The 23199-nt window shown below is 49.3% G+C and overlaps 1 protein-coding gene, 1 long non-coding RNA gene and 1 pseudogene across 2 annotated transcripts; 2 read left to right on the top strand and 1 right to left on the bottom strand.

The window, feature by feature from the left end:
• The window catches only part of LOC123115061 (uncharacterized), a 67126-nt pseudogene that overhangs the window by 5493 nt on the left and 38434 nt on the right, over nucleotides 1-23199 (top strand).
• Nucleotides 1333-11520, top strand: LOC123113417 (mitogen-activated protein kinase kinase kinase 5). Its single transcript, XM_044534645.1, has 11 exons — nucleotides 1333-1942; nucleotides 2808-3455; nucleotides 3529-3616; nucleotides 3924-3986; nucleotides 4067-4230; nucleotides 4554-4629; nucleotides 5084-5143; nucleotides 9802-9921; nucleotides 10494-10703; nucleotides 10783-10862; nucleotides 10978-11520. Exons 1-11 carry the CDS (start codon nucleotides 1413-1415, stop codon nucleotides 11204-11206), a joined length of 2268 nt encoding a protein of 755 aa, XP_044390580.1. The 5' UTR covers nucleotides 1333-1412; the 3' UTR covers nucleotides 11207-11520.
• Nucleotides 15036-15961, bottom strand: LOC123113418 (uncharacterized). Its single transcript, XR_006456016.1, has 2 exons — nucleotides 15744-15961; nucleotides 15036-15648 (listed from the first exon to the last, which is right to left on the bottom strand). It is a non-coding gene; the product is annotated as an uncharacterized lncRNA (long non-coding RNA).

Genomic DNA, 23199 nt, shown 5'->3' with positions numbered 1-23199 from the left:
TTTCAGCATCTGTCGCCGAGACTCAGCCGCACCATGCTACCAAGATCCGCTGTCGTCGATGCGGTAGATGCGACGTCGCTCCACTTGCCAATCTCCACACAGTCGCTGCCGCTGGAGCCCTTGCCACGCGGAGCTCACCTTCTACAGTAACCCTCCTCCGAACACCCAAGCCTCCCAAAACGGCGACTCCATGGAGGGTACGACGCACAAGGTGCCACTGCCGCCCAATCCCAGATGGATTTTGGAATTTCGTCCGGGAGAGGGTCGGGGGTGGATAGGAAGCACCTCGACTTCGCCACCAAGGAGGATAACACTATCGAGAGACGCCGCCGCTGCCGGGCCGAACCATCCGATCAAAGTTTCCTCCGATCCCCTACTATACCACCAACCTCCGTCTGCTCCGGACCCGACAGCGAGCCGTCAACCGAAACCTACTGAGAAGAAAGTGCCATGTGGGCTCAACCCTCCAAGTCAATTGTTAAGGAAGATCGAGAAGAACAACCGGAGCAGAGCAACAACCCAGCCATGCCGCTGGAGCACCCAAACCGGGTTGCCAACATCCAGGCACCAGATCCAGGAGGATCCGACCTAAAGCCAACGACGGACGTCACCATCCTGCGCTGGCCGCCGACATCGAAGACCCGAAACCGACGACGCACGCGACCATCAGATCTTGCACACCACGCAGCCACCACACATAAGAAGGATATCCCAACAAAAACTGAGGTGGTACCACTACCCTTACATATGGAATCGATATATTTATTTACCTCATGCAATTCGCTTATCAACGCCAACGGTGCCTGCGCCACGTGGTATGAAAATGGGGCATATAGTATTGTAGTAGTACTATCGTGCATCCATGAGAGGACTAAGTCAACACTCAAAGTCATCCAATCAGCGTCCGAAGACTTCTCCGTTAGATTGACAATCTTCTCGATTTGGCCGTGTCAACAAGGTGATGAAACGCTTGCGTCCTTCACATCATCACCATGAGAAGAAAAAGATGTGTGCGATTTTACTCTAAGAAAAGACCGTCAGGCCAAACGGAAGCGAGTAGAGAGACGGAAGAAACGGGGAAGGAGCAAGGAAGGCAGGCTGTGTGCAGTGTGCGACGTGTAACCGGAGACATTGACTCGCTGGACTTCTTCCCCAAGCCGCGTGGCCCCGGACCAAACCTGAGTGGAGGAAAAAAGAATACCAGCAGAGAGAGGGAGAGCAAACCAACTCCCCGCCCGGTCCCTCCCCCCCTCGCGAGAAAGGAGAAAACAAAGCCCAAATGGCGGGGGTCGTCGTCTCCAGCCACCGATCCCCTGCCCCCCTCCTTCCCCCACCCCACCCCGCCATTACCACTGTGGCCCCTAACTAGGGTTTCGTCCGCGGCCCCCCCATAAGCCCCTCCCCCCTTCCCGATGCCCTGGTGGAAGCGCTCCGCCCACCGCCCCTCCTCCTCCTCCGCCTCCACGCCCGCGTCCCCCGCCCGCGCCTCCACCTCCCGCATCCCCCGCCACGGCGGCGCCGGCGACCTCGGCGCCGGGCCCGACCACCAGCCCCGCCTCACCAGGCAGCACCGCCTGCGCCATGTCGACGACATCGAGGTCGGGGTCTCCGCGCTCCGCCTCGACGACTCGCACGCCGCCCCGCCCTCCTCCTCCTCCTACCCCGCCAGGAGGGACGCGGTCTGGTCCGGCCTCGCCACCGCCAGCTCCACGCCGATCTCGAGGTCGCCGAGTAACATGATGGAGGCGGCGCCGGCCAGGTCGTCCTCCACGCCCATGCTGCTGCCTCACCCCCTGCCGCTGCCCCACCAGGACGACTCGCCGTGCCGAGGGCCTGGGAGGCCGCTCCCCTCCCCGAGGATGTTCGACGGGGATTGCAACGGATCGGCCGAGTTCCTAGTGGCTGCAGAGACTGGAGGCGAGAGGCCGTCCACGTTTCCAAGGTGGGGATGCATTTTTTGTGTTTTGTACTAGTAGATGCTTCAAGCTTCCTTCCTTTGCTGTTCAAGTTTGTATAAACGGCGTAACCTTGTTAGTTCTGTTTTAGTACCGATGAATCGATTAGGGTGTTAGCAACGATGCCACTAGCAGTGATTTCTGAATGAGGTTGGGGTTACCAACAATATGGGCATATAAGAAGGCATGACACATGACACTATATACTAAAACTGCCACACTAGTAGCATTTTGACCACTTTGTAGGGCAGAATGTTGTGAGGTTGGTGAGAACAGTTTAGGTGAACAATAAGATGACCAGGGATTGAGAGACCAGGGAAGATGGCCTTTGATATAGTCTAACCATGTTGACGATCTGAAATGGATTAGGGCTTCAGACATACATTGCTGCATAGTTGCATTCTACCAAGAGGGTTTTGTGCTTTCTGTGAACTTATTAGCTTATGACTAGGAGATCATAGCACCTTAGCGAAATTTGGATGATATGTCACGAAGAGTTATTGTGGTTTTGGACCCCCAGAACGAGTTGAGACAATTTGCTGTTTGGTGCTATGATACCCCATAACATTTATACTTGATGATGCTTGGTTAAGCTACTTGCCAATTTATTAGATCTTGACATGAAAGGAAAAGCTGGCTCAGATTGTGATTTTACTGATGAGTGACTGAGATTGTTTCAGTACTGAAGTCAGTGAAGTGTAATTTGCTTTGATTAACTTCCATGAAGCTGCTAGTAAAGAAGATTCAACATGAACATGATTATTAAAAAACAAATCTGTTGTCATGCCACACTGATCAGATTAACTCGACCATATCTGACCATGTTTCTGATGTTAATGTCTCTGGTGATAGATTTATGCCCCAAAGTGTTCAAAAGATTCATGAGCACAATGACTTACGGTCAGCTGGCACACATGGGGCCACCTGTGGCCAACGGAGAAAGACATATAAAGAGAAGTTCCAGGATGGCCCAACTGAAACTTTGAACTTTAGGTTGAATATTCCTGCTAAAAGTGCCCCGAGCAGCGGGTTTTCAAGTCCTGTACAGAGTCCTCGAAGGTTGAGTAATGTAGACTTCTCATCTGCTGCAATATCCATCCAAGGTAGCAATATATTGTCAGCACCATCACCATGGTCTTCAGATCAATCAGGATCTTCACCCCCTTCCACCTCACCTGAAAAATTTGTGGGTGGCCAGGAGCGATCTCCTCGGTCTAGTCCTTTGAGAAGTCCTGCTCTTAGATCAAGATACCCAAGTGCACCTCCATCACCAATGCATGCAAACTTCTTCCCAGAGAACCACACTTCTCGTTCTGAGAGCATTCCGAATGCCAATCTTCACCCATTACCTCTTCCTCCTGTTTCAATGAGCCCAAAGCAAACAAATTTTAGCCACCCATCAGTTCCAAAAGTTGAAACGCCCTCAATGGCTGGTCAGTGGCAAAAAAGGAAGCTCATCGGCAGTGGCACATATGGCTGTGTATATGAAGCTACCAATAGGTATGCTATATTCCATTTTTATTGTAGTAACCGCTTCTCTAAATTTTGAACATACCGTCACACCAACATACAGGCACACCGGAGCTCTTTGTGCCATGAAAGAGGTTAACATAATTCCTGATGACGCAAAATCAGTTGAGTCTCTGAAGCAATTGGAACAGGTTCGGCCATACTTGTGTTGATGTTTCTTATTTCTGCAGTATGGAGATCATTGGTCTTGTTCAATGTGATTGTTTAATGTTCTCTTTTCTTGTCGAGGATTAAGAAGCATATCTTTGCTTATGCTCACATTTGGTTTGCCTTGCATTTACTACTATACAATACTTAAGTATATGTAAAACTCTGACCGTACTTGTTCCATTTTTCTGGAACTTGGTTGGGCAATAACTGTACACCACTATTTTCTTATGCTATCCAAGGATCATGCAATTTTGCACGTTCTCTGATTGTCCATCACCTTTGTTTCAGGAAATTAAATTCCTTAGCCAATTTAAGCATGAAAACATAGTGCAGTACTACGGCAGTGAAACTGTAAGTTCTACTTGCCCACAGTGAGGGAATTAACAGTGCTATATACTTTTGCTATTGATGGTGATGTGGACATATTGCAGACTGAAGATAGATTCTACATATACCTGGAATATGTTCATCCGGGTTCAATTAATAAGTACATTAGTCAACATTGTGGTGCAATGACAGAATCAGTTGTCCGCAACTTCACTCGCCATATCCTTAACGGTCTTGCTTTCCTACATAGCCAAAAAATTATGCATAGGTAATTTTTCTTTTTCATTATTTGTTTTTTATTTGATAATTGTTTGCCACTGGCCGTTTCCTAACTTTCTGAACCTTACCTTTGTTCAATTGTTTACATTACCTCTTGTTTTCCCCTTATACAAATTGTCAGACTGCTTGGTCCTATTTTGCCCTTCCAACTTTATTCTGCATTCAGTTCATTTTGTTTTCTTGAGCTTCTTGTACAGCTCTATCCACATCTTAAGGGCTGATTCTGATCCCACTATTGTCTGTTAGCAAGTATTGGTTGGCTAAAATGACACATGGATGATGGATGTAGATAAAATTATTATACTTTTGCAGGGACATTAAAGGAGCAAATTTGCTTGTTGATGTCAATGGCGTGGTTAAATTGGCAGACTTTGGAATGGCTAAGCATGTGAGTTCCACTTTGCGTCTTGGCTTATAATTTCTGACAGCATCAGCACTTTGCACATAAGTACTCAGTAGTCACTTTGAGAAGGATTAGACACAGATGAACATTTGCCTATCTTTAATTTTACGTCACATTATGACTACCTGAGCATTATGTATGCCATAAGCTGTTAAGCGTAAATTTGACATTTGATATGAGTACTTGGTAAAACATTTCAATATTTCTTAGTTGGATTGGACTATTGGTTATTATTTCGAACTAGTTTGATACTTTGATATGACATTAACTTTGGTATTCCTTACTTCTATAGTTATATTTTTAGTGCATACTCTGAGAGGCAATGAATTTACTATTACACAGTTTATTTTTCTATTGGACTTGTGATTTCAGGTTTTCCTTATTTGCCATGGTGCTACTTTTCTAATTAATTTCCTTGACTGTTTCTTCTTCTTTTCAGTTGAGCACTGCAGCTCCAAATCTTTCACTGAAAGGAACACCATACTGGATGGCCCCTGAGGTGCGAACTAGTTAGTCTTTATATTAATCATTGTTTTTCTTTTTCGTCATCGTGCCAAGGTTAATTTCTTCAAGCGTAGTAGGCATTGTTTTTTTACTGACGTGCAGAAAATACTTGTGCATTCTAATTTGTTGACACCAGCCAAAGTAAATTGCATCACAGTTTCTGTTTCCTGGACTGGCTGGCCATTCTTCTTTCCTCGGCCAGCACCAAGGTGCTCCTGAACGGCAAGCCCGGCCCGGCCATTTGGCACTGATGCGGGTTTCGACAGGGCGATCCCCTCCCTCCCCAGCTATTCGTCCTAGCGGTCGACACGCTTGGCCGCCTCCTACGCCGCGCTACCGAGCTGGGCATCCTGCAACAGCTTCACCCCCGGCGACCAATCCCCGCCGTATCGCTATGTGCGACATCCTGGCGGTTCAAGCAATCCTGTAGCTCTTTGGATGTGCCTCGGGCCTCCGGTTGAACTTCCTAAAGAGTTCGTCCACCCTTATTGGCTGCGATGACGACGAGGTGGCGCCCGTCATCGGGTTGCTTGGCTGCCCCATCGTGGACTTGCCGATCACCTACGTTGGCATCCCATCGACGATCAGGCGGCCCCTCCGCAGCTCAACTTCAGCCCGTGGTCGACAAAACCGCCGGCATGCTCCCTATGTGGAAGCCGCGGCTCATGAACAAGGCCAGCCGCCTCGCGTTTGTCAAGGCCGTGCTCAGCGCAATCCCTATCCATCAGCTGCTGGTGCTAGCACCTCCGAAGAGGATCATCAAGGCGCTCGAGAAAATCCAGAGGGGATTCCTCTGGGCTGGACGCGCGGAAGCCGCAATTGCCACGTTAACTGGCAGCGCGTCGCTCGCCCGATCTCACTTGGAGGACTAGGCGTCCACAACCTCGAGCGGACCGGCCTCGTGCTACGCACATGTTGGCTGTGGCTAAGCCGCACTGACAACACCAGAGCTTGGAGCGGCCTTGATCTACAGTTCTCCGATGACGAGCGTGCCTTCTTCTTCGCCTCGACAACCATGCAAATCGGAAATGGCGTGCAGGCCTTGTTCTGGGATGACCGCTGGATCGCAGGCCGCTCGGTCCGCAAGATCGCGCCATGGCTATACTCCTGCATCCCAAAGTGCCGCCGAAAACTGCGGATGGTTGCGGACGGCCTTCGGGCTAACCGTTGGGCGCATGACATCCAGGGCACCATCGGTATACAGGAGATCGGCGAATACCTACAGCTATGGCACCTGATCGAGCACACGACGCTTTCTGCCGAGCCGGATCGCCTGAACTGGAAGTGGAGCTTGAAGGGCACCTACACTGCCCAGTCTGCCTACCTGGCCGCATGCCTGGAAGCTTACTTGGAAGTGCCGGGCACCGCCTCGCGTCCGATTCTTCCATTGGCTTGCTCATCTCGATCGGTGCTGGACTGCTGACCGCCTCGCCCGCCGCGGCCTGCAGCACCCCGCGTGCTGCTCGCTATGCGACCAGGCGCCGGAAACCATCCAACATCTCCTCGCCTGCCCATTCTCAGGGCAGATATGGTACGAGGTACTGTGCTGGTTGAGGGTACCCTGCAACCCGCTCGGCAGCGAGCCATCGATCAATTCTTGGTGGCTCTCCGCGAGGCAGCTCACGCCCAAGCCCATGCGCAAGGGCCTCGCCTCCGCGACCCTGCTCATACCCTGGATGATTTGGAAACACCGGAATGATTGTGTCTTCGAGAGAGCCAGCCCCTCAATTGCTGCACTGATGACCAAGATCAAGGAGGAGGTGGCCCTCTGGGCCAGAGCCGGAGCGCTGGGGCTTCTTGGCCTCACCCCCCAAACCTGGGATGTACACTGATTTCGCGCTTTTGCATTGTATGATTGCCTCCTAGGAGGATTGTAACCCAAACTCCTGCCTTTTCAATGAAATGAAACGCAAAGGTCTTTCACGTTTTCTCGAAAAATGTAATGCATTAGTCCACTGCACTACTCAAGAACACATATAAAGCAGTTAAGCCTGTTTCGGCGAGGCTCATGCTCATCGAAAGCTTCCAGGTTGTAGCTGGGTCTGTTAGATCAAATAGGGCTACCTCCAATCTTAGGCTTCTTCAGTTGGAGCTAGAATCACCTTTTTGCATACCAAAAACACATATAGGGGGCCTTGAATTGTTCCATCCATTTCACATTTTGCTTAGAAAAGAACTATCGGAAGATGATCCTTTGATAGTCCCACCCAACTGGGCATTTCAATAAGGTTTGTTTGATCCATCTATAACCCAACAATGGGATTTGTCCTATATACATTCATCCCAGTCCCAAAACTAGTGGCTACCTAGTACCCATAACTCCGAAGTCAATGGCAATGCAGCACTCGGTTCAGTTCCGGCACCCTCGCTGCCTTTCCTCTGCCATGTAGGATTGACACGCCTACTCCATTCCTCATGTTGGATGTCGTGATGTTGTTTCCAAGAAATAAAGGATGATGGTGACGGCATCACACTCCTCCATCCACCTTTACCTGGGTCTCCTTCACACTTCCCTTTGATGCTGGATCGCAATCGCTACTGCCTCTTCTGAGTCAGATTTGGGCACCACCAGGAGGATTCAGAAGGAACTCAATGGTGGAATCTTCAATCATGAGTTCCACAATCTTCAACACATACGGCAATATCAAGGATAAGTACAGGTTGTTGTTGGCTGTCGGAGCCAGCTAAGAGTCTGATGGATTAAATCTTCTGTTTAGTGAGGAGGTCGTTTTTTTTTGTCTCTGTAGTTTCCTCTCTCTAGGTTCTGTATAAGGGAGGTCGTTTTCATATATTGGGTCTGTAAACTCTTTCTTGCTTAATATATTCACGTGCAGCTCTCCTGCATGTTCATGAAAAGATTTGGGAACCACCATGGCTGTGTAGATAGTCACTATTAATGGAGCTTCTGTTATGACGTATGCTTGTTTGCTTCTCTTCTCACTCCCTCAGCCTTGAGGTCACCGCGGTCGATATGCAGCTTCAACCTTGCAAATAGGCTGTAAATACTCTCTTAAGAGAAATTTAACCCAGGGGCCTACCGTCTTTTCTTGTGAGTAATTAACTGAAACTAGCTCAAAACCTCCTGAAACTTTGTCAAAACTTTATGAAAACTACATGATAGATCAATTCCAGGGATCTGAAACTTGCTGAAATCCACATGACACTTGGTACCCTGTTGTAAGTTTTGAAACCCATGTGTTAGAACTTTGTTCTGAAGCCTGAAACATTCTTGTAACACAGTAGCAAAACCTGAAACCAAAAACGTGGTTAAAGGGGAATGGATCCCTCCCTTTCTGCGGATTTCATGCAGATAGCACCCCACGGGTTCAAACGCGTGTCGGTGAGTTTACCACCGTAAACTCCCACCACCGAGCTAGCGCTCAGTTCTCGTGAAAACCTGAAACCTGAGTTTGTTGATACATGAAATTTGTTGAAAGCTTGCTGCTGAAACTGAATTGTTACTGAACCATGAAGCTTGACTCCTAAAGGAATGACGCTTTAGTGCAGTCATCGTCTCATTGCGCATGAGGAAGACCAACATGGTTATAGCCTGTGCTGCGCTAATGGCATGTGAAAACACCTTGATAAGGTCATAACTCTTGAGTCTAGGCTGCTAGAGGTGGACGTCACACTGACAATGCCAGCAAGGTACTTACAGCATATTCCCCTGGGCCTGCATTGAAGCCATGACAAGGTCTCAACCGTTAATATGTGCAGGTGGATGATTTTGGGAGTAAAGCACTCGAGATGGTGTGAGTTCGGTTCTCTGATTAGGTTTGACCAAGTGGTTGATACCTATCCTGTCTAGCCATGCCAATAATTTTAACATTTAAGGTTGAACTGCATTTGCGCAATGTAAAATAATGACTTCTCAAGCAGAGAAACTGTGTGTAGCCCACCAAACATGCTTACATCCATTTCATGTAGTTTTCCTGTGGACATGGCGCTCTGGAAAGAAAAGCAGATGTTCCAAATTCTCAAAAGCGATTCATGCATTTAATGGAACTTTATTTTCATGCAATGTGTTTGCTACAGCACCTAAGAGAGCTGATTTCTCGAACATTCAGCCTGCCTAAGGTATTATAATTTCCATAAAATGACGCCGATAACTTAAACATGTGAAAATATGCTCAAGGGATGCTTATCATCCCACATAGATTAGATTTTGTGACGACCTTTACTAACTTTATATGTCTCGAAATTAAGAAAGAACATCCACTTAACATCCTTAAACTACAGAAGTTCACGTTTGAACCTTAAATTCGTAAACCGTTTATTTCCGGTCTTCAACCCTGAACTATCGTTAAGGGGTAAAAAAAACACCGATTTCACAATTTAGGATTGAAATAAGCAGTTTACAAGTTCAAAGTGAAATGTGAACTTGTGTCTTGTGCAGTAGTTCAAGATTGCAACGTGGACTTCTTTTTCTTCTAAACCTGATAGCATTTTTGGTCTGCAATCTTGCTTGATATGAAATCATTTAGTTTGAATGGACATTTTACTGTAAGATCACATCATTGGGCATACTGCCAAGTTGGCATTTAGATTTACATATTTTTGGTTTTGCCTTTTGGTTTGTTTCATAGAGCTGTAAGCTGCATCTCATTGGTCATTGCTATATGGCACAGTCACACTTGCGCATTTGTATCCCAGGTTGTCCAGGCTACACTTGTCAAAGATGTAGGCTACGATCTTGCCGTTGATATCTGGAGCCTCGGTTGCACAATTATTGAGATGTTCACCGGCAAGCCTCCTTGGAGTGGTCTTGAAGGGGTAAATAATTCAAACCTTTCTCCGTTTTGTAAAATCAGGATGTGTTGTATGAGTTGGGTTTACGTAATTAGGGTAGCTCACTTCTCATTAGTTACTCCACCGTCCCATAATATAAGACGTTTTTGCAAGCTGTTTTAGCTTGCAAAAACATCTTATATTGTGGGACGGAGGGAGTAATTTTGTGTATGAATGATGATAATTGCCACACATTGGCACATTGGCCTAAATAAAATTGCGAATGGAGAAGTAATGTACTCCGTTTTTTATTTATTCTGCATATTAGGTTTTTCTAAAGTCAAACTTTACAAACTCTAAAGAAAAATATTAACATATACAATACCAAATCAATACCATTAGATTCACCATTGAATATATTTTCACATCATATAGATTTTTTGCTGTAAATGTTCATATTGTTTTCTATTAACTTGGTCAAACTTTATAAAGTTTGACTTCAGTCAAAGTTAATATGCGGACTAAATAAAAACGGGGGGAGTATGTCAACATTTGGGTATTTCCCTTCCCTGTCTTGGGATTCTGAGCATGTAATCTGCTTTTCTGTGGTGCAACAGCCTGCTGCAATGTTTAAGGTGTTGAATAAAGACCCACCAATTCCAGATAATTTATCATCAGAAGGGAAGGATTTTCTGAAAGGCTGCTTCAAGAGAACCCCGTCTGAGAGACCTACAGCAAGCAAGCTGCTGGAACACCCATTCATCCAAAATTCAAATCACTTCAGCCAGCACGTTTCTGTACATTCTCCTGCAGGAAATAAATCCCCAGTAAGCTTCCCTCAGTTAATGTATCCACTTGAGTTTCGATATTTGCATGGACATTCATGACTTTTAGTGTTAATGCCAGGATGCTGGACACTGTTCAAGAGAAAAGAAGTCCTGGAAGACCGAGCCTTGTGTGAGAGGGAAACAGGCAAATACAAATGGGTGTGTACTTTCTTCACACTTCTCTGTCTGTAATTTGGTGTTTGATCTGTCCATGAAAGGTTTGCACTGTTACAGATCTTGACCTTGTTATTGTTTTATTGCCTTCTCCGACCAGTGAAACAAGCAGCTCTAGATGTTCTGGGTCATTGGGTCATCATCGTTTGACGGCTCCAACCTCCTTGGATACCCATAGCTTGTCCCCTCCACCGACGAGTTATAAGTCTAGTTCTGGTTCTTCAGCTCATAATACACCGAACGGCATGCATTTTTCAATCGCATACCCTCAGCCCAGTCCACTACCGAGGCCTAACGGAAAGGAATCATTAAACATGTTTTCGTATTGAAGAAGGATGGGCAAACAGTCGTGTAAAGTATCGATGTAAAGAACGTCCCCTCGGTAATGATTGCAACGGGATATGTGTATGCTTATTTTCGGGGGAAATGTGGTGATCCCTTTGTAGCAAATTGTTTAGGGTTAGCTGTAGGTATAGCTAATGTTCCTGATTGTTGCCAGCACATAGGACATTAGGGTTGTAGTTGTAGCCTGTGTGGTGTTCATGTTGTAATCATGCCTCGATGTAATCATTTTTGATGATTTTTTGGCGGGGTCTTGAGTAATAATACGCGTGAATTGGCAACAGGAGATCAAGATAGACAATGTTTGTGTGTGCGCTCTCTGGGTTCAAAATTGGAATGTATGGTGTATTTTTCAGTGGTGGTAATTGCTTGCTCATTTGTTGTGGTCACGATGTCCATGCTGGTTATTCTCCCTTGGCTTGATGAGCTTATTTATCATCACCCGATGGGCTACTTGCAGTTTTTTTTTTTTGAAACGGAGGCAAAGATTGCCTCATCTATTAATTAAGCAGAAAGAGAATTGCCCAGTTAATTATGGAAAACCGGGCAAAAACCGGAACAACAAGGGCCAAGCCCACTCCCATAAACTGAAACACACAGGGCAAAGCCCACCCTCATCAACGACATGTCGACCTGCGGACAGACAACGCAGCTCCGATTCTGACGAAAAACTCAGAAGAACGAAACCAGGCACGGCTGGCGTCACGGAAGATCGCCGAAAGGCCACATGCAGCCAGTCATCATACACCACAGGGCCTCGCCGCCGCAGCTTCGACTCCATAGCAACAAACAAACCGAGGCAATACCGTGGACACGCCGAAGAAGAGCCGACTATCGCAACCATTGCCGCGTCGCCGACATCGCTCCCACCATCATCGTTGCCACAGAAGTCTGGACGCCACCGTGATTCTCTCGGGGCCGCCGCCCCGACATCCACCGCTCCGTCGCGCCCAACGCAATCAACCGACACCACCTTCCGGGGCCGCCGCCCCGACATACCACCGCTCCGCTCGAGCAGCAACGCCACACAACCCAGCTGCCCGCAGCCCACGCTGCCCAGGGCAACCGCTCGCAGACCACGAACGTCGCACCACATCCGGGGCCGCCGCCCCGAAGCAAGGTCAGACCGCCCTCTCTGGAACGCGTCGACCGGACCGACAAGCCAGCCACCCAAGTGGACCAAGATTGCCACCCAAGCAAGGCCGAGCCGTCACCCCGCCCCATGGAGCCGCCCCGTGCATCACTTTCCGAGGCCGCCGCCTCGGCGCACATCAGCCGTCCGGGGCCGCTGCCCCGGCATCCACCAAACCCGACGTAGGAGAAAACCAAACGCACCAAGCACAAGCTAACTCTCCCAAGCAACGCCCCCAAGAGGGAAACGACGAAGACGCCGCCGTCGCCCGCTCCAGAAATCTGGAGCTTAGGTTTTCACCCGGAGAGCCCGAGCCCCACGTAGAAGAAGATGAGTTCCACAGCGACGCCTTCAAGGAGGGAACGGCGCCCGAAAGCGCCACCGTCGACGGCACCGGCAAAGTCGGGTCAAGGCTTTCGCCCGGAACACACACATCCCTATGGAGGCCTGCAGATCTGATCCACCCAAAAGCGTGGAGATCATTGAAGCCGTTCCTGTTGCGCCTTGCACTCTCCAACGCCGACCACCAAGCTTCACCACGCAGCACCCACAGCAGCAGCACCTCAAGCTGCCAATGAGAAGCGAGCGCACAGGACACCACGGCCAAAATGCCATGGCTCCCAGCCCCGGGGCCGCCGCCCCGGCTTCCTCCTCGCGTCACGCCCGCCCTGCCCGGTGCCTCCCGAGCCGAACCACCTCCCGCCCGCGCGCCCGACGCGCGCCGCACACAACGCCCGCGCGCATCCGCGCCTCCCCTTGACGGCGCCCCTGCTGGAGTGCCAGATCCCGCGCCCCCTCGGACCGCCCGCGCCGGAGCGAGCCCGCCGCCGCGCCGCGACACCCCTCGGACCGCCGGAGCTGCACCAGCCCGAGCCAGAGCCGCGCCCGCGAGCCCGCCCAAGCCCGCCGCGTCCGCGCGCCAGATGCGCTCCCGCGCCTCGCAGAGAGAGGCCCCGCCGCCACCCTCCCTGGAGCCAGACCGGGCTTCACCGGCGGTCTCCTCAGGCGGCGGCGAGGTGGGGGGGTGGAGGGAGGAGGGAAGGTGGCGGCGCCGGAGCGGTTCCCCCCGTGTCGCCAGGGAGAGGCGACGCGGGTGTAAGTTCCAGGCAGTGAGGTTGACACGAAATAGCCTTGGCAGTGAGGTTGACATGATAATGATAAAATGATACGATGCCGCAGCATAGTTTTTTTTTTTTGGATATATATGATCTTACAGAACGAACGTTCTCCAGGTGTCTGTATCCCGTCTGGACACAAGACGAGACACGGCGAAGCGCACGAGACAGTGTGCTTCCATGTTGCATTCCATCGTCTCGTGGCGAAATTGAACAGAAGGGGAGGCTCTCGCCCGAGCCTTCGTCTCCAGAATCGCCTGACCATAGCGGCCGAGTCCATCTCCCTGTAGGTTTGGAACTAGTACTACGTACAGACAAGCAGTCTGTCACATCGCATAACATAGTCAGGTTCAAGTCGCTCGCCAACGTCATGGATTCACGGCAAGCGATTGCCTCCAGCGTCTCGGGGTCGTCGAGTACCTGAAGCACCAATGCAAGGCCGAGGCTCCTAGGTATTGCCCTTGCTCGTCGCGCGCACCCATCGTCCATTCTTCCAGACTGCAGCATCAACATTCAGCTTAACAAAACACCCCCTCAAAAAAAGAAAGAAAAAAAAGCTTCACAAAACCCTCCCGGAGGTGGTATCCATCGGTGTGCCGGCGCCGCTGATGGCCGGACCACAGCCGAGACCTTTTACGTGCTCTGCTGATTGTAGCTTCTTGGATAGAAAGTTATGCACAAAAGCATACGTCAGTGGAGGGCTCTGAAATGCTTCCTCGTGTATCACCTTCCGCCTTGCATACTAGATGGCCCAAAAGCGTCACACACATCTTCGTCAGTGCGCGTCAGTTAATTCGTGCTGTATGCGCGGGCCTCTTTTGCAGAGACACCTTGTACATACCGAGTACAATGTACACACATAAATATGGGTACTATCACGCCAACATTTTCGCAGAACACTCACTATCAACGAAAATGTTCTCCTGCTGGAAGAATAATCTGCCCATGTGACACATAGTCAATCCTAGTGTTTGATCCTTGGTGGACTGAGATACAATCACTCTTGCTTAATTAATAATTCATTCATTTTTATTTACTCCGCATGTTAGCTTTGTTCGAAGTCAAACTTTACAAACTTGGGCCAAGTTTATAGAGAAAAATGTTAACATATACAATACCAAATCAATACCATTAGATTCATCGTTAAATATATTTTCACATCAATACAGATTTGTTATTGTAAATGTCCATATTGCTTTCTACAAACTTGGTTAAACTTTACAATGTTTGACTTCAGTCAACGGAGTAAATAAAAATGTAGGAAGTACTCACATCCAGATATTTCTTGTCTACCTGTCAATTGTCATACACATGTGACACCTGACTCAAATGTTACTCCCTCCGTTTGAAAATACTTGTCATCAAAATGGACAAAAAAAGATGTATCTAGAACTAAAATACATCTAGATACATCCCCTTTTATTCATTTTGATAACAAGTATTTTCAGACGGAGGGAGTACACCATAATTTTTTTAAAAATTTGTGTTAAGTTCATATACCCCTGAGCTTCTACGAGGTAGCATTGTCTTTTTTTTTTGGTAGGCGAGGTAGCATTGTCAGCGAGGAAGAGAATCACCGACGGGTCGTTAATCTTTGATACATCATTATGAGATATTGCGGAATTTACATTTTGTGTCACCAGTAGTATTATTCCTCTGCTTCCACCAACAATAATCAGCCGGAGAAAATACGAAGTCTACTCTGACATTATATCAGTCACATAATGCGTGTCTTCTGCAGCTCCTACAAAAACATGCCATGTGCTCTACTGAAAAAAACTTCCGTTCCCGGCACAGGTTCTGCTGATGTACAAAGTGCAGGACCTGTGAAGATCAAAGCCTGGTTTGCATTTGTGATTCTGAAGACATGCCGTCGAGTGACCGGAAGATTGCTTCTTCTTGGCTTCTTGCAAAGGAAGATTGCAAACTCTTGGGTACAGAAATTCTGTAACATCGTCAGTATTACATTAGTAAGCATGGATCGTTCTTAACAGTTCATTCTCTTTCAGAACGGTTAGATTTCGCCTCGTTGAGATGGAAATCAAGCGAGTCAAGTTCATCATGGATTTTTCTTTTTAAAAGAACAGGCTCATCACTGAGGGGTGATCCTCAGATCGATTCCGAAGCTCATGCCGCTGTAAGCGAGCGGCGCGTACATCCACATCTCGTCAGAACTCAGCACCTGATCATGAAGCAACCTTTCTGGTAAGAGACGTGACGATCACACAAAGTTCGTAGGAAAGAAAGGTCTAATACAACCATGACCATTATGCTGACCTTGATCTGTAGCTGCAAGAACTTGACGTAGAGGACTGCCTCCTCCAGCATAGTGCTGAGATCCACCTGTGAAGAAATTTCACAACAGTCAGAAAATACTGCTAATAACTAGCACAATCCGCAGTTCAGTTTGCTTCACAAAGTGGACAAAAGAGAATCGATTTACTACTTTGGTTCCGTTGGGCACCAGCTTCTGCAAGACTCGGAGTCTGTCGTTGATTCTCTCCCTTCTTCTCTGCATTGGACAGAACAAAACTCTGAACAAATCCTTGTATACACCCACCCACTGAAACGGTCGTATTGAATTGACCTGCGGGGCTGCACATGCATTGAGCTCACCTTCGCATAGAGGCTCTGGGGATCGGCCGCAGACCCGCGGCCGGCCCGCGCCTTCATGGTGCCGCCGCCGGCGACGTTGGCCTCCTCGGCGCGGTTCCCCTGGGAGCAATTGGACTCGTCCGAGAAGTAGCTGCTGCTAGGTCTCTGCTTCTGCACCGTCTTGCATGTTACAGACTTGATCCCCTGCATGGTCACGGCCAAACTGAATCAGCCTCGCCACGTTATGGCAAATAAACCCTGCGACTATGGCAGGATTACGCTGCGTTATTATGCCACATGCCTTGTGATCCGCAGCACGAGCCTTCTTCTTGTGCCGTCCGAGATCCCCTCCCTGATCATGGCCGGCCTGAAAAACCTTCCGCTTCGGCGTTGCGGCGGCACCGTCGCCATTGCGGTCGCTGAGGAGGTAGCCGGCGGGCGAAGGGACGGCACGCTTACTGATCCTCTCCTCCTCCTCCCCGGAGAGGTTGAGGTCGATGGTGGAGCTGCTGGACCCGCTGCCGCAGTAGGAGAGCGTGTTGATCCCGAGCGACACGTCGGGCTCGCCGAGGAAGTCGTAGCTGCAGCAGCCGCCGTCGAAGCACGGGTACGGCGCCGTCAGGAACTGCGCCACGATCTCCGACTCCTCCTCGTCCGGCGCGTGGTACGGCGACCACCGCGCGGCCTCCTGAGACCTGACGACAGCCGCCTGCTCCCGCGACATTATGCAGCGAGTACGTACTGCTGTCCAAGCGATCGAGGCGAATGGCGCGACGCAAGCACGGAACAACGGACGCTAGCTGCACTGCGACGTAGTGTAGGGAGTAGGGACTAGGTAGGTAGGGAGCATGTACGCAAGTGGCTGACGATGTGTACGTACGTGCTTATATATGGACGGCCGTTGGGATGAGCAGCTCAAAATTGTTCCTTGCACAGCTAAGGCTGCTAGTGCTGGGTGCAAGCTGGGGAACGGCAGATTGGGTCAGCAAAATATCAAAAGTCTCAAGAAAGAACACTAGTAGTAGTATACAAATACTGTGTACCATCTCGAAGAGGAAAATGGGAAATGATTGGTAAGATACTGAGAACATTTTTGTGACAACTGACAACACAGAAACATAGAAACATGGACTGAAACTGTGCTGAATTCGTGTGCGCCTGTGCGAGTGCGCGTCAGTTAATTCGTGCACTTAGATCTGAAACACCATTTACATGACCTGTATGGCTACCTTTTGATTTATCCTGTCCAAGAAAAAAGAAAAAAAATGCGTTGTTGCGATGAAATCTTCAAAGCGAGTTTTAATTTGTGTTACAACTGTCATATAGCTCGCCGGCCGCCGCGGATCGCCCCCTCGATCGCCTCTTGAGCCTCTCTAAAGTGATACACTATCAATAATCCGAATTAACAATGTGCTAACGAATGTTATATCTGCTAATGAGCTTGCAAGACTTGGGGTGCTAAATACTGTATAAAGGAGAGCTTTGAGGTGCAATTAGACAATCGTGGAGCTCCACAATTCGTCCGCTTGTTTTTCTTCCTTGTGAAAGTTTTAGCAGCTAGCAAGGCGCGTTATGCATGATATTCAGCATTGTTAAGTGCCAGTGTAGCTAGCTGTGGCCATTGGGCGTTGCAAGCACGTCCAAACTTGTTAAACAACAAAGCGCGTCCACATGTTGACAGTCTTGCAAGCTGCAGCGCTGGAGACTGCATAGCTGTCACAGTATATGGTTTGATTTTCTTTTCGACTAATTGGTCGTAGGCTGGCCGTAGCCACCAGCATTACTGGCGTGTAAGTATCTATGATTACATGCTGTATGCACTTTTTTTTAGAGTCACGGGAGACCGCCACGGACGCCCGCCTGCTCCATCACTTGATTGAAACAGGATACGGAGTTCAAAGGAAATGACAGTAAAACAAACGCTTATGACGGCGGCCTCGTTGCTAGAGCCAGCGGTTGAGACTGTCGGGGAGGGGTTACTACTCCACCAGCATCCCCTCCTCCGGCAGCAGAGCCGACGCCACGACCACAGCTAGAGGTGACTCCTACACGCCGAAGTTGTCGGCATTCGGTTGCCGACGACGGTTCAGATGATGGCGCCTTGGCTAAGGCTATGCAGCGTAAAGCAGCGCACAACCTCGACAACCAAGGTATTACGTCGTCACCCAAATCCTTTCTAGCCTTTTCTAACACTGTCATCGTTTCTAAGTTAAATAATGTGGGTGTTAGTCTTGGAAAGAGTGAGAAGGATATTTCTATTTCAACTAACGCTTTGAAATACTTTGAATATACCGATTAAAAGTTACTCCACGTGTTTCTAGCAAGCCTTATGCCTCCCGTACCGATGAGGAGGAGCTGCATGCCTCATCAGATGGTCAGCTACTCTCTCCTTTAGTAGGAGCGGTTTCAGACGTGGGTCTAGATGAACCCGTGCTTAGTTCATTGATTGAGCTTACAACATTCGGACGTAAATCAAAGACCGCACGTTGAAAAAAAGTTAGTAAATCCCATAAGAGGGCGAAGTGTTCTAAATCTCCTATTGTTTCCTCATGAATGGAATGTTTTTTAATAGCAGAGGTCTTCATGACTTGGCTAAACATTTATTCATTGCGGAATATAATCGGGAATACAATTTAGATTTTTTGGCTATCTCTGAAACGGAGAGACATGATTTCTCAGTGAGTCTGCTTAACTGTCTTCGGGATAAAATTTACTTGGGTTTCACGACCGTCTAGAGGTCGTTCTGGGGGCATTTTACTTGGCGTAAATAGAAGGACTATGGATGTTTTGGCCAGTTCGGATGGTGAGTTTCACGTTAAACTCCATATTCGCAACAAGGCCGACAACTTCACATGGACCCTCGTCGCCGTGCATGGGGCAGCCCAGGATGAGTTCAAGGCCGAGTGTCGGTGTCAAAACCGACGGATCTCGGGTAGGGGTCCCGAACTATGGATCTAGGATCAATGGGTAACAGGAGACGAAGGACACGATGTTTACCTAGGTTCGGGCCCTCTCGAAGAGGTAAAACCTTACGCCTTGCTTGATTATATTGATGGGTATATGATGTGTACAGGGTTGATCTACCACGAGATCGGATGAACTAAACCCTAGATGAATAGGATGGTTCTTCTTCTTCTTCTTCTTCTTCTTCTTCTTCTTCTTCTTCTAGCCTCTACGGACTAAACCCTCTTGTTTATATAGGCACCAGGGATATCTAGGTTACACATAGTCGGTTGCTAATCATGGTATAGACACGCATACGCCATTGATATTGTCTTGAAGTGCACACCAAGTCTTCAGAGTTTTCCTCTCAGGACACGGGATAATCTGGAGCCCGGCCTTCCTTAATAGAATCTGGAATAGTCCACCAGTCCGGCCCACGAAAGATAGGCCGGCAGGCTGAGGACCCCCTTATCCAGGACACCCTCATTAGCCCCCGAACTAGTCTTCGAAGCCGAAGTATATGCAAAGGGTCATCAGCTTCGTAGACCAGTTCTCTTCGTCAAAAGGTTGCCTGAATTATCTTCGGCCATACACTCACAAAGCGACGTCATCGACCCTGGAGTGCTTACGTAACCTTAATCCTGAAGGCCAGCCTTCCCAATATAAAAGTGCCTTTATCTGACAACTTTTGGCAAAGGGTCACAACCAGTTGCTGCCACCGACCAGTTACAAAACTCAATACGTGGTTCAAGGCCGCTATTTCATTGGCACGTTCCATCAATATGGAGATCGTGCCCTGTTTTTAAGGGATATGATCAATGATTTGGGCTATCCCACTCGTGCATAACAACACAATTTTATTAGGAAGCGTGAAGTCTACGGCGCAATAAAGGGACTGTTGGTATTAGCAACCCATAAAAGCAAAACAATCACCGTCTTCTCTGCATGCTTTCCCTTCCTCCCTCGCCGTTGCTTTCCCAATCTACTAAGCTGCAGCACCCTGACCCATCCCTTCCTAAGAATCCCTCCTAGCCATTTCCTCAATACGGCCATAGCGGGATCTGGTTCGAAAGGCAAGTGGGAGGCCTCCAACATCACCAACGACGACATTGAGGAGCTGCAACATGCTGGCTACCTCCCGACCAACGTCACCCACCGAGCTCTGGAAGAGGGCCAGGTCATCCCTACGCCCCGCTAGGCGAGAGGGTGATGTTCATCCCCCACTTTATCTAGGGGCTAGGCTTCCCGCTCCATCCCTTTGTCAGGGGGTTGATGTTCTTCTACGGGCTGGATTTCCACGATCTCGCCCCAAACTCCTTCTTGCATATTTCAGCCTTCATAGTTATTTGTGAGGCCTTTCTACGGGTCCAGCTACACTTAGGCTTGTGGCTGAAGATCTTTAATGTCAAGCCAAAGATAGTTGAGGGCTAGCAAGCGGACTGCCGGGGGGGAGGGGGGCGATGATCTGCAAGCTTCCTCGGGTCGAGTGGCCGGAAGGTACCTTTATAGATATCATCAAGATCTGGAAAGAGGAGTGGTTCTATATCACCGAACCACATGGCGCAGGTTGGGCAGCGGCTTCCGAATTCAGATTCGGACCTCCCACGAGGCTAACCTCCTGGACCAAGGAGAGCCTCACTTGGGGCTCCACCACAGAGGTGGAGTCTCTGCAGAAACGCATCTCCAGGATGATAAAGGCGAAGGTCAAGCTGACCAACATGATTCAAGTGATGCTTCGTCGCCACCTCTTTCCTTGCTAGCATCGGGCCGCTCCAATGTGGTCCTACAAGCCCAAAGACCCCGCCACTGTGCTCCGCTTCTATGGTACCACCCACGACTAGCTGTGGAAGGTGCTGTTCAAGTCCAAAAAGGATTGGCCAGACAAGGAGGAGGACATCGACTTCGACACCGCACACCCTCCTTGGGAGGTAACACAATTTTATCTTATATGTTCAGATTTTTGGCTTTTAACAAGGGACTTGACTCCTTCCTTCACCGCACTCACAGTGCTGGCTAAAGAAAGCCATGTAGATTAACAGCCCGACCCCACTGCCCGAGGGCCCCAGGATGGCCATGCTGGAGGAGATGTTGACCGTGGCACCATATAAGGCACCAGAGAAGAAGGAGAAGGAAAGGCAAGAAAAGGGAGGCCCGGGAAGGCCTTCGCCCAAGGGGACCTCCAGACACCAGGTCCGAGGAAACCCAAACCCCCTCCGCTCATGAGGGGGAGCAAGAAGAGGATGGGGAGGAGAGCGACTCCTCCCGAACAAGAAAGAGGGTGGCGTCAGATGACGCAGAGGAGGATCTGCCTCCTCTTGCTCCGAAGAAGCAACGCAGGGCCAAGGTGGTCCTGTCCGACGATAGCTCGGACCCCGCAGAGGAGTCCGAGGCTTCGGAAGAGGTTCCATGCAGGAACCCTAAGGTCAAGCCTCCTACCCGAAGGTACATTTCTAAAGACATACCCCTGTAATTTTTAGCTGAATTAAGTCCGGCAATAATCACATGTCTGCTATTGATCCCGCAACCCGCCACACGACCTCCCCACCGACTGAGATTCGGAGGGGGATTCTCCGCCAGCCGAGCTAGCGGAGAGCAGGACCGCGTCATGCACCACACATCCTCTGGTCGTTGAGGAGACCGAGGAGGTGCTGTCCAAGAAAACGCCTCTCAGTCTGAACACCGGGGGAGGGGGATGCCATCGTGGCTGAGGTTAATACCTCGATCATCAAAGAAGAGGAGAGGGAATCTCTTCTGGAAAGCAAGGAGGGAGAGCTCAGTCAGCCTGAGGTCTCCTCGAAGACCGTCCCAGAGCCATCCAGGCGTCCGGAGTCGTTAGTTCCGCTCACCACCGATGGAGGAGCCGAGGTCCCACCATCACGTAGCAGAGCGGGTCGTGACTAGGTGGCCAGGCACGATGGACGAGGCTTTGAATAGCTCCTCCATCGCCGAGTAGCACCACGCCTTGATGGGAATGGTTCAAGAAAGCATCTGATCCGTTGACAACGGATTGAAGGAGGCCTCTTAATGGGATTCAAGGTAAATCATGTAATATCCTTTTTCAAGAGTTTTTATTTTGTATAAGTTATGCCATCCTTGTATATAGCAGCCCCTGAGCTCTAGGTGAGTTTGAAAAACTCACGTGGGGGTCGAATAGTGTGTAAATAACTGTCGCCATAAGAAAGGTGAATCATAGCCCTCGAGACTCTGTAAGGATTATGGAATCCTGGTAGATGATCTAAAATTTATAATTCAGGAGTCTTACGTGCATAAGCTATTGCGTAGGTCTCATCCTCGGCGTCGGCGGCTACTACCGTGGAGCTGGCCGAAGTGAACCGAAGCCTCAAGAGCTCCGGTCAGGAGCTTGACCTTCTCAATAAGCGGTTTGACAAAGCGCAAGGTTAGTTCGGTCAAGACTTGTTCAATACTGCTATGTACTTTATGTCTGGACTGTCCCTAAGTAGGAAGTACTTTATTATGACTGTAGCTATCGCTGCGGAGGTCGCGAACTCCAAAAGGTTAAGCAAGAAGACGCGGAGCAGAAAGCGGCAGCCGAACAAGCGTCCACCGAGCTAGCGACGACGAGGGCCGTCGGTGAAAAGCACGAGGCCAGAGTGGCCGAGGTGCAGTAGGGGCTCAAGGATGCCGTCACTAAATGTGAGGACCTTGAGCAGAAGAATAAGGATCAAGCCACCGAGCAATCAATAGTGAAGCCGGCGATCTAGGAGGCAAAAGCGGAAGCGCGGGGCGCCCGGGAAGAACTCAACCAAGTCAGGCTCATCGCCGATGGTAAGCCATACTTAGTACTTACTGCAAAGTGTGTTTGGTGGCAACCGATTCGCTTTGCTCACGCGAGTATGGCACTACTGGAATCTGTCATTTTGCTGTCCGCCACCTCTTTGCCGTCTGCCAGTTGACGGCAAAGTGTCTCTTTGCCATCCGCTTCCACAAAGCGGACGGCAAAGAAAGTGCGGATGGCAAAAATGCTATTTGCCGTCGGCTGCTTCTTTGCCGTTGGGCAGCTGACGACAAAGAGCTAGAAGGCAGACGACAAAGAGCCAGGTGGGCCTCACAGGGCACAGCGTGGTTAGATTAGATTTTTTACCGTCCGCTAGCGGACGACAAAAGAGGTGACTACTTTGCCGTCCGCTAGCACACGACAATGTTAGTCCTTTGTCGTCCGCTTGCGGACGACAAA

This window comes from Triticum aestivum, chromosome 5B (assembly GCF_018294505.1).
Source record: "Triticum aestivum cultivar Chinese Spring chromosome 5B, IWGSC CS RefSeq v2.1, whole genome shotgun sequence".
NCBI classification, from domain to species: Eukaryota; Viridiplantae; Streptophyta; class Magnoliopsida; order Poales; family Poaceae; genus Triticum; species Triticum aestivum.
This window is presented reverse-complemented; position numbering and strand designations above follow the sequence as displayed.

Excerpts from the sequence above, each read along its gene's own strand:
- LOC123113417 (XM_044534645.1), top strand. The coding sequence starts at position 1,413 with ATGCCCTGGTGGAAGCGCTCCGCCCACCGCCCCTCCTCCTCCTCCGCC. Across the intron at positions 1,943-2,807 it reads AGGCCGTCCACGTTTCCAAG|ATTTATGCCCCAAAGTGTTC; the intron begins GTGGGGATGCAT and ends CTCTGGTGATAG. Across the intron at positions 9,922-10,493 it reads CTTGGAGTGGTCTTGAAGGG|CCTGCTGCAATGTTTAAGGT; the intron begins GTAAATAATTCA and ends GTGGTGCAACAG.